This window comes from Ipomoea nil, unplaced genomic scaffold (assembly GCF_001879475.1).
Source record: "Ipomoea nil cultivar Tokyo-kokei standard unplaced genomic scaffold, Asagao_1.1 scaffold3087, whole genome shotgun sequence".
Classification (NCBI taxonomy): Eukaryota; Viridiplantae; Streptophyta; class Magnoliopsida; order Solanales; family Convolvulaceae; genus Ipomoea; species Ipomoea nil.
Window position 1 is genome coordinate 3,126,393 of NW_017619515.1, and position 10,857 is coordinate 3,137,249.

General features: G+C 36.6%; 3 protein-coding genes across 4 annotated transcripts; 1 reads left to right on the forward strand and 2 right to left on the reverse strand.

Annotated features, from left to right (window-relative positions):
* Nucleotides 1–84: 84 nt before the first annotated feature.
* On the forward strand, nucleotides 85–1,836 carry LOC109166339 (50S ribosomal protein L35, chloroplastic-like). The gene is made up of 3 exons (XM_019315303.1): nucleotides 85–437; nucleotides 528–644; nucleotides 1,570–1,836. Exons 1-3 carry the CDS (start codon nucleotides 174–176, stop codon nucleotides 1,642–1,644), a joined length of 456 nt encoding a protein of 151 aa, XP_019170848.1. The 5' UTR covers nucleotides 85–173; the 3' UTR covers nucleotides 1,645–1,836.
* On the reverse strand, nucleotides 1,741–3,465 carry LOC109166338 (putative pentatricopeptide repeat-containing protein At1g10330). 2 transcript variants are annotated; one of them, XM_019315301.1, is made up of 2 exons: nucleotides 2,045–3,465; nucleotides 1,741–1,979 (listed from the first exon to the last, which is right to left on the reverse strand). In XM_019315301.1, the coding sequence occupies exon 1, from the start codon at nucleotides 3,445–3,447 to the stop codon at nucleotides 2,047–2,049; it is 1,401 nt and encodes a 466-aa protein (XP_019170846.1). In that variant the 5' UTR covers nucleotides 3,448–3,465; the 3' UTR covers nucleotides 1,741–1,979; nucleotides 2,045–2,046. The 2 variants fall into 2 exon arrangements, with proteins under 2 accessions (XP_019170846.1, XP_019170847.1); XM_019315302.1 differs by having other exon boundaries at nucleotides 1,741–1,993.
* Nucleotides 3,466–4,789: 1,324 nt separating this feature from the next.
* Nucleotides 4,790–7,387, reverse strand: LOC109166182. The gene is made up of 4 exons (XM_019315084.1): nucleotides 7,133–7,387; nucleotides 6,632–6,811; nucleotides 5,350–5,838; nucleotides 4,790–5,178 (listed from the first exon to the last, which is right to left on the reverse strand). The coding sequence occupies exons 2-4, from the start codon at nucleotides 6,789–6,791 to the stop codon at nucleotides 4,928–4,930; spliced, it is 900 nt and encodes a 299-aa protein (XP_019170629.1). The 5' UTR covers nucleotides 6,792–6,811; nucleotides 7,133–7,387; the 3' UTR covers nucleotides 4,790–4,927.
* Between the last annotated feature and the right edge of the window lie 3,470 nt (nucleotides 7,388–10,857).

Consider the following 10,857-nt stretch of genomic DNA (forward strand, 5'->3'; position numbering starts at 1 on the left):
GGTAAATAACATGTTTGACCGAAAGGGTAAAAAATGTTTTTTTTAAAAAAAAAAAAAAAAAGAAATAATACCTGGGGACTGGATTACTAGATAGCAATAAAAGAAAAAGAAAATTGTGGCCTTGAAGCGTCAAATTGGAAAGCCATTATCCAAAGCTTCATTGCAGCAAAGAAATGGCGATGACGTCTTCTTCACCCTTAGCCTTACACTGTTCTCTGGCATTCAACTTCTCTTGTCGAACCCCACCACTCTCCGCCTCTCGAGTCTCCCTCACCCCTTCACTCTCCACAAAGAAACCCACTCTCAACCTCAGCTCTTCACACAGCATCTCAACCTCCGCGCCGCTCGTTCTCAGCCGTGTTCCCTCCCCGGCGCAAAAAGCCCCACGGACATTCACCGTAGTGTGCGCGAAAGGCTATAAGATGAAGACGCACAAGGTAATTCATTGGAATTTTAAACCTCAATTGAAGTGCAGAGCGGTTCTGCGGAATCGGTGTTTGAATTTTAGGGTTCCTTTGAATTTGCAGGCGTCCGCGAAGCGGTTTCGGGTGTCCGGGAGTGGGAAGATCATGAGGAGGAGAGCCGGGAAGCAGCATTTGCTTAGGAAGAAGAATACCAAACGGAGATTAAGACTCTCTAAGATGGTTGCCCTCTCTCTCTCTCTTCTTAAACTTTATAGCCTATTTTTTGCTGCAAAATTATTGAATTTATTGCTTTGGTTTTTCCCATCTATGATATTGAGTCTCCGGAAGGCTGGAAACTACATTTAGGTTGAGTTGAACCCAGGTTGAAATCAATCTATGCTTATGAGTAGAACTGCATAGCTAGTTAGCTCTTTGGAGTAGAAATTAGGAGGTTTAGGGTAAAGAGATTTGTTTTCTACAGCCAAAACATAAGATTGCAAGGTTACAAGTTTGACTCCCGAAGGGAGACCTATTGGCCTAATGGTCTGAGGTGGTCAGGGCTAAGGTGAGGTTTATCTCGTGTACACCCTCAGGTAGTGGATGCGGGTTTTCCTTGTCACTCAAAAAACATAATAAGATAATAAGAGCACTTAAAAGGATATTTGAAGTTTCATTGTAGCATAAGCCGTCTGGATCATATGTTGATTGAGGAGGTAACAGAAGGGACATAAAAGATGTTTTGGGTTAAAAGTGTTCTCATTTGCCAAAAGTATTCTCTGTAGTAAATGTTGGTACAATAGGTTCATCCATATACTAGCAGAAAGGAAGAAAAAGATTTTCGGTTTCTGAACGCCTAGGGGAGGCGGGAACGCAGGATGCCCCTGAAAGATTATTCATCTTTTAGCTATGGAGTCTTTCAACTATAGAAAAATGTTAAACAATGAAAATTGACAATTTCTCTACATGGTAATTTGAGTTTGTTTCTTTAATAGTTATTGCTATCTTTTTCGCATTGTGTTTTAATTAGTTTTATACCATCTTTCTTGATTTCTTGATCATGTTAATTTCTAGGTGCTTAGTAGTTGATCCGTTTTAAGCTATAGTCACTATGTTTTCCTTGAAACATTGTAGCATTTTTCTCACAACATTCCGCTATGGTACATAGGTACAAGTAAGCCGCACAGACTACAACAACGTGATTGGTGCATTGCCTTATCTGAAGGTGAATCGAGACAATTAGAATGCAAAAAAGCGGGAAGTGTAGTGCTTGAGTTCTCCTTTGTACCCCTTTTGCAGTAAATGGATGAACCCTCCTCAGTTCAATTTTTTCTTCAACTTTGCTAGAAATTCTTGTATTATTATATTCTAACCCTTCAAAATGTGTTAAAAGCACAAGATTCTGGTTGTAATATCCAAAGTTGTGTTCTTCTTACATATAGTAACCCTCCTAAGTTGGTCCGACAGTTGATTTAGTAACCACAAAATTCTAAATTTGAGTTGTTTATTAGTCTTCTTGGTTTAAGCCGGTCAGATCAAGGCAGGCTATAGAGATTTTGTATCCAAAGATGCAGTTTCCTATGAGAATAAGCCTGAAATTCATTCTATAATAGGTTCAAAGATGCAGATAAAACATGACATACCTTCAATGAATCACACTATAGGCTGGAATCTTGTCAACACCAGCATCCACCATTGCTTTTCGGAGGGCTGCAGCATGATCCCATCTCTGTGCCCCTGCATAAATGCTCGACAATAACACGTATCGTCCACAATGATGTGGCTGCAAATTCAGCAGGCGTTGCCCGACTTCATTTCCCAGGTCGATCTCTCCATGGACTCTGCAGGCTCCTAAAAGCGCCCCGAGGACAGAGTCATCGGCTTCAAAAGGCATCCTCCCTACAAACTCATATGCCTCCCTTACCAGCCCCGCTCTCCCTAAGAGATCCACAACGCAACCATAGTGTTCCATCTTTGGCACAATCTTAAATTCTCGTGACATTGCTTCAAATTCTTCCAAACCCACCCGCACAAGCTTGGCATGTGCACACGCAGAAAGAACCGCGACAAAGGTTACCTCGTTCAGTTTCAGCCCGGTTGCTTTCATCGTCTTGAATAAAGCTAATGCTTGTTTCTCCCTACTGTTCATAGCCAGTGCAGAGATCATAGCATTCCAAGTGCAAACTTTCTTGACCGGTATTGCGTCGAACACCTTGGCTGCATAGTCCAAACAACCCATCCTCCCATAGAATGTTATCAATGCTGTGGCCATGAAATCACTCAACTCCACACTCTTCACCATATAGCCATGGATTTGCTTCCCTTGATACAATGCTGCAGCAGAATCTAAGTTGGCACAAGATGATAGAATGCTTACAAAAGTGGCTTCATTGGGCTTCAATGAGCCGCCAGTTACATCCTCATGCGCCATCATTTTCTTGAAAAGCTTCACTGCTTCTTGAAAAACCTCATTCCTAGCATACCCATTGATCATACTCGTCCAAGAATATATATCCCTTTGGGGCATTCTAGAGAACATGGACAAGGCCATACCCATATTCCCATTCTTCCCGCAAGCATCAAGCATAGCATTATACGCCACAACGCACGGTTCAGACACTTCATCAAACACCTTGCGTGCACTGCCTAACTCACCCACCTGCGAGTACAGCCCGAGAAACGAGGTTTGCACAAAAGGGTCAGCCGACGCCCCGCGCTTGAGGGCTTGGGCGTGGAGGGGTCTGCCGAGAAGGGAAGCCCAGTGGAGCGGGAGAGAAGAGAGGGCTTTGATGAGCGAAGGGAACGTGTGGCTGTTGGGTGGCGCTTCATCGGCAACCATGTGAATGAAGAGGAGAAGGCTGGCGGTGGGCTGCGCGAAGCCTAGGTATGCACGGATGAGAGTGTTGTAGAGGAGGGTGTTGGCCCATTCCGCCGTGGAGCGGAGGTAGGCGGCGGTGGTGAGGTGCGAGTGGATTTGCTTCACTTGCTTCGGCTGTTTGAGGAATAGCTGCAGCAGTTGAAGCAATTGTAAAGGTGATCTTTGCATGGCAACTTTTTTAGCTGAATTTCAATGTCATAGACAAGAATATATATATATATATATATATATATATATATATATATATATATTAAAATTTAAGGTGGCAACCAGCACCATAGACTTTTTCTATATAAACATTACCTTTTATATATAGTTGAAGAATAAATGTTCTAACTCGGGAGATAAATAAGAACAGATCTTAGTTTTACATCTATAAAAATCTGACATATATAAAAAAAATATTATGACATTTTTGTAATTATCATCAATTTCACGATATAAACTTAACACTTAAATATGCGATGTTTTAACAATTAAATATTCAACACTTAAATATGCAACGTTTTAACAACTAAATATACAAATCTGGTAAATCGACTGTACTTTGGACACACGGGGGCATTGCTACTAATGATTGTATATGGATATCATGCATTCTTTTGCTTTTTGTTATATTCTATTTGTAATGTCTTGGCCCATTCTTTAGCTAGTGCAGTCTATTCTCTCGCTAACCAATCATTATTACATGGACCATGTTCTATTTTTTAAAAGTACATTTTTAATATACTAAGGGTATATTATTTTATATAATGTACCTTTAGTACTAAAATAATGTACATTCAGTACAAAAATAATGTACTTTTAATATATTAAAAATATACCTGATATTCATGGTCCACATAATAATTTGCCCTCGCCAATATGTTGTCATGGGACTCTTTCCCCTTGACTTTATTTTGGATCTTATGCAATAATCTACTTCGATTTTTGCTTTCAAAAAAATATACAAACTTGGTAAATTTTAGTATTCTTGCAAGTGTAATTTTTTAATACTAAATATGCAAAATGTTGATACTAAATGTGCTAACCTGGAAAAGTTTGAGAATCACAGATTGAGTAAATACCTAAAATGGTCCATCGACTATAGCTAAATTCACAAATTGGTCCTCAACTTTCAATTTCAACCAATTAAGTCCTTAACTTTGCAATTTTGACACGATTTAGTCCTCCATCTATTTGACCATTTGTTGACCGTGATCGACGATCTTGTCGAGGGACCATTTTAGATATTTACTCTTACAGATTTTAGTGTTCAAGTTTGCATAGTAAAATTAGTCATAATTACGAAAATACCACCGTATTTTTTTCATATGTAAAGTTGAAGTTGGTTCTTATTTCTCTCATAAGGACTTGTTCTCAATCCAATACCTAAATACTCCGTATATACACAGGCTAAGATGTCTGTCATCAGCACTGTAGACTTTTCTTATATAAAGATTATTTGTTATAGCTGAAATAGACGAATAACTAAAAGCACAATAAACTTGTAATTGGAACTTAAGAGTTGAAGCCGAAGAATAAACTATTCTAATTCTCATTCAAAATTTTTGAATCTTTTCACAACGAGGTAGAGGGGAATTATTTTAAAAATAATGTTATAAATTTGTTGAATCTGAATAGCTAGCTAGCTAAGAATGGGAGAATTTCAAGTCAAGTAACTGGCACAAAACACGCAAGGAGGATCAGTACACTGTTCATCAGGTATGGTGTTAACAAAACATCTAACGTGGAAAGAATGGCCGCATTGCAATATAGCAACTTCTGGGTAATTCAAAGGGTCAGACTCCAGATCGTCGTAATATTCAGATTCATAGTTGTCTGATGGCGGCATGTAGGACAGATCTTCTTCACATAGATCACATGTAAATCCAACATTTTCACGTGTTCTGCTGAAACCTGCAATAGAGAGACTTCGTTGTGGAACAGAGTTGTATTGTGAAGATTGAGGGAAAATTCGTTTAAATGCCATGCTATTATGGCTGGAATGATGATTATATATGCACCTAAGCAACAATTGGAGGTGGGAATTGATTGTAGAGTATGAGATTATTAGAATTTAGAACTTACCATCCCATTTGATATGGTGGACTGGCTCATCATTGAGAACTGAGAAGCTGCTTGTCGATGAAGAAGGAATGTTACTGCTTGCATGTGGTCTAGACTGACTAACAGATGTTTGCATTTTTCTCTTTCTTATAAAAGAATGAGGGGTTGAAGTTTCAGGCGCTGCAGAGCTTTTCTTACATCTTGTGGATGCTTCAGCAGTCTGAGAGCCTGAAGTTCTGGTTTTTACGGTTCCCTGCTGGACAGCCGAAGTCTTATGGTTATGGACACTGCTTCTTCTAGACGCGGGTGACAAAGTAACTCCTCCGGTGGATTGTTCGGGTTGAGAAGTTTGGGTATCTACCATTTCCTCTTTAAGGGCTGGAGTCTTCCCAGCTACTATTGTCTTAGTAGCAGGAAGGGCTGAACTAGTTTTCTCTTGGCTTCTGTTAGCTGGTTGTTCATGAGCTTTCCTGGACAAAGGAGTCTTGTTTTGTTGAGCTTGAAGCTGTCCTGATAGCACCAATGAAAATGAGTGTAAGCAACATTAGAAAGGTTTCAGAAGGCACAAAACCGAAAAAGCTTTTCATTCTACACATTTGAATTGATAGGATTTGCCAGTTTTCGACACAATTTAAAGATAACAAATACATGCATTATTGACATAAAACAGTACATACTCTATAACTATTTCCTGGAAAGATTATATCTCCATTGGAACTACAGTACTGCAATATATAGCCACTACCTCCACACACAGCAGGATGTATCAGCATACACATAAAAGAAAATAACAACAAAAATTAACCAAAAAAAAAAAAAAAAGACAGCCAAAAATAAAACTTCAAACTTTCAAGAATGAGGAACTTGACCAGCAGTGATTCCTTCATTCTCCAGTTTTCCTTTCTCTAGTTTCATATTCCTCAATGTCGGTTTTCAAATTGGAGAAATATAACAGTAAACGCATTTTCTGTTACTGTTTTTGTTTGGTTTCTTGAGAAAAATATAGAATTTCTGCCGGTTAGTAACACACCTACTATCCCAAATCACCTAGCCAAGTAAAATTGCGAGACATTAAGCTGATACTTTGAGGCTCCTGCATTGATATTACTGTCCTAACATATAAGTGTTCTTCAAATTTAATAGCTAAATAAGGTTCAAACAATCATGAATATTCTCACAAAATAGAATTCCTTAACACTGCAAACAAGCATCATAGATAGAGAGAGAGAGAGAGAGAGAGAGAGAAAACACCCAAAATATCACACTGTTGATAGAGCAAAATAAGATAAGAGTTCCATCTCACCTATCTTCACTGTGTTGACTTTTCTGGAAGAACTAATTGTAGGGGAAAACAATGTAGATATGCGCTTTATAACCGTGTTCTTTAAGCTGCGCTGCTGATCAGAAGATTCCTTTTCGCCGGAAAATTCCTCCGATTGGATTCCGTTCGCCATTTTGTCCATGTCGCCTCCCTTTATTAAACCTAACCAATAACAATTCCTTAAACGTTTTTTCTCATATACTCATTCTGCAACAAATAACAGATAAAACTGCAAGAAATTGCGCATATTATTGCGTATGCGTATCAATAATTCAAAGCACATATATTGTTGCTAGATGATGCCATTAATTGAGGTATAATCATTAACGATCCCATAATGCATACTGAAACTGAAATTTTGTTGTTTATTGAATGAGAAGAAGATTAATAACAATTACGCAAGGAAGATGATAATATAATAATGATGAGAGGAAAACGAATCCTACAATAGTAACGAACGATCGGTTATTTGAAGATGCGTACCTTTAGTAGAGAAGCGGCGGCGACGACGGCGGATGAGGAGGAGGAGAAGGCGGTTGATATGTATATGTATATATAGTTGATTGGATAAGAGAGTTCGTTGAGGACTGGAACTCTGGAACGGAGGGTTTTGGCCGCGCTCTTCCACAGCAAGCGAAATTTAAAGCTTTTGGTTGTGGGGACCACTATGGCTACCTCTCAATTTTTTTAATATATTTTTTTTTTTTATAACCAGGTTTCCGACTTCGTCAAACTATATCTTAGACCTCATGAATTTTTCACGTCACCACCTAAACTATGAAGCTCACGAGGAAGTGATTTGAGTAGTCTAAATCATGATTGCAGTAGGCGTTAAACGCTAGTCGAGTGGTAGAGTAGCGCCTAGGCGACTAACTAAACAAAAATAGTGCGCGTGTATGTATATGTGTGTGTGTGTGTGTGTGTGTGTATATATATATATATATATATATATATATATATATATATATATATATGCAAGTCCGAGTTGGGTGCCTAGGATAGGCGGCCGGGCGCCGAGATGACTGCCTAAGGGCTAATTCGCCTCAGCCTAGGAGCGCCTAGCCCGATTTTTGCAATAGTGGTCTAAATTGAGGCAATCTAGCTTCGAGACTCAATGTCAAACTATACACTTCTACGCTCAAAAACTCAAACTCCAAAATTCAAGCGTTGTTGTGTAATAGCCTGCAAATCACACACGAGAAAGGTAAATCATATTAGAAAAATCACATGCAAGGGACTCGACCAAGAAGAAGTTGACAATAATCAAACTTGTAATATTTAAGTACAACAATCATGTTTCACCAACTTGACAATTTCTTTTGAAGTCGTTCTCAATATTTTATAGATTAATGAAGGTGGTGGACTATTAATATTAATAAAATAGCAAACTGAGTTAAATTAGAATTATTATTTTGAAAATACAATGAAGATGAAAGATGGAATCTTAAATTACCCCAATTTAGTCCAAGCCATGCTTAATATTGTTGGCTTTATGGTCTATAAATTAGTAAATAAAGAGTGTGTTGTTGTAAACGTAATGAAATTGCTTGTCATAGTTATACATGTACAAGAAAACTAATTTCATAAAGATATAATGTACAAGCTGGGTAATTTGGACCTTCCATATATAATGCCTAACTTGCATTTTTTTTTTTTTTTTTTTTGAAATATAATTTCCTTGAGAATGACAAAATTTCCTTAAATGCGGTTAAACCATTCTTGCACTCTAAGTTATTGTCTTTGGGACCAAAGATATATGCTTTTTGAAATGCCTTACCCAAAATACCGCATTTGGCATACAACGGTAGCCATTTGACTTGGTTAAACAATCAATATGAGTGTTTAATTAATTAACTTTTTGTAATAACTTATTGTTTCAAAATGCTAAAATTCAAAAAGTTACTCAAAACAACTTTTTCTAACAGCTTTTTGAGAAAGTCATTTTGCATGTAATCAACTGTTAACTAACAGCTAATTTATAAAATACATTTCTATAATAAACTAATGTTATTAACTAATCAAACTCACTAACACAATCAAGTAACAACTGTTTACCAAACACCCCCAATACCTTACTAGCTACAACTAGACTATCTATATTTTCCTACTTAACCTTCAATATATTTTTCACTAATGGATTTATATATAGAAAATTAAGCCATGAGTAAGGCCCAATCTTAGCCTATTTCTCTTGACCTAACAACACATAGATCAACCAGCCCCGGCCCATATATATATGGTTTAATTTTTTGAGTGACTAAGAAAATTCACAACTATTATCCAATGATGTGTATTGCATAAACTTTACTCATACGTAATAACTTGCAAATCACACATGAAAGGTAAACTGTACTAAGGAGACGCCGTACAACAGATTTGACCAAAAGAGTACTGACAATAATCAACTCGTGATCTTTAAGTACAATAATTATGCATGCATGCTCCACCACTTGGTCACCCTTCGGGACATTAAAGATGGTACGGTTTTCTATTAATTAGGTAATGACAAGTTTTGTCAACCCGGTATACTAGTTATAGTACATAAAATAGCTAGGTTAAATATTTGAGCAATAAATGAAGAAATGTAGCAAAGGAGAAATGTAACGTCCAATTCTGGGCAACAGTATCGTCTATCCATAGTGTGACCCACAGGAAGATTCCTGTGTTGGATATATTCTTTGAGAGACAAAAGTGGAAAGGTTGTAGCCACATGCATGTTAGTTACCATCATGTGGCCTTTTTCTTCTACATTGTTGGAGCATTCCCATGTTGTGCACCGTTGAATGTTTTAACTTGCATCAATTCACAAAACGATAATTTTGAATGTATGTATATGTGTAGTCTAATTTGAACCATAAGTTGGCGTTGGATTGTGGTAGTAAAATGTTGACATGCTTTCGAAGAATGACATCAGGTCAAATAATTCGGCCATTTAAGGGCTGCAATCGCTACTTAAAGGTACGTTACGTTCCTATATGAGAATCAGGTTGGGTCACCCTTTTGCAAGGCATGTGCATTGAAGCATGCTCGGCCTTTTTTTTAAAGTCGCACTCTGCCTTTTTAGGGCTGCAATCGTTACTCGAGGGTTCATATATGAGAATCAGGGTTGGGTCGCCTCTTTTTAGGGGGTGTGCGTTGAATCATGATTGGTCACCCCATTCAGGACGTATGCCTAAACTGATTAAAAATATCGCGTGTAACGGGTTCAATCGAAAAAATGTTAGTAAAAATTGAACTCGTGATGACATTTAAGTATGAGAATCATGTTTCATCTACTCAGCTACCAGACATCATTATTCTTCTTTAATTGTATAACTAGCCAATCATAGAATGGCATGTTAAATAATAAATACTCATTTGTTTCATTTTGCCTGCCATTTTTACTATTTGTTGGTCAAACCAACACTTTCTTCAACTTATTTTCTTTATTAATTATTAATTATTAATTAATTATAAATTATTTTTTTGTGTGTTTAATAATACTTATAATGTAGTTTCTAAATATATAAATTTTATATATTAATACTAAATTTAATATTATTACAAATTAAATTAAAAATAACTTCAGTTAAATTTTATTAACCAAACCAGACAAATAAAATGGGACGGAGGGAGTATGCATTATTTTTATTGTTGATTACATGTAGTATTATATATATGTTCACGTACTATTCTCGTTTTATATATATACATTTTAACTTCATTATTATGTCATAATAATAAGACATATATAGAAGATTGATTGATTGAATTGGTCAAAAAAAAGCTACTTAAAAGAGTTTATTAAAAATATCAGTTGTAAAAAAATAATTTGTCAATTCTGAAATGTCCCGTTCATGTGAGTTGTAAAATTAATTTAAGAATACTTTGTAAAACGTTTATTTAAATTATTCATACAAATAAAATTACACGTGTGTGAGCACATCTTGTTTTAATATAGACTCATGTATGTTTAAAAGATAAAATAAAACAAAATAAAATAAAATTATTTTCTCTTAAAATAAGATTGTCTTCGATTTATAAAAAAAGTCACAATGACTATATATATGGGTACGGCTGTACGTGTGAAGACCGCCTTGTAACCCTAACCGGTAAAAGACCACAATATAATGAAGTAAACTAACTTAGTTTACCATAAATGACAGATTGAAATTGAGAAGGTCAACATGAAATACGATTGTCTATCATTATGTTAGGGGGTAAATTGT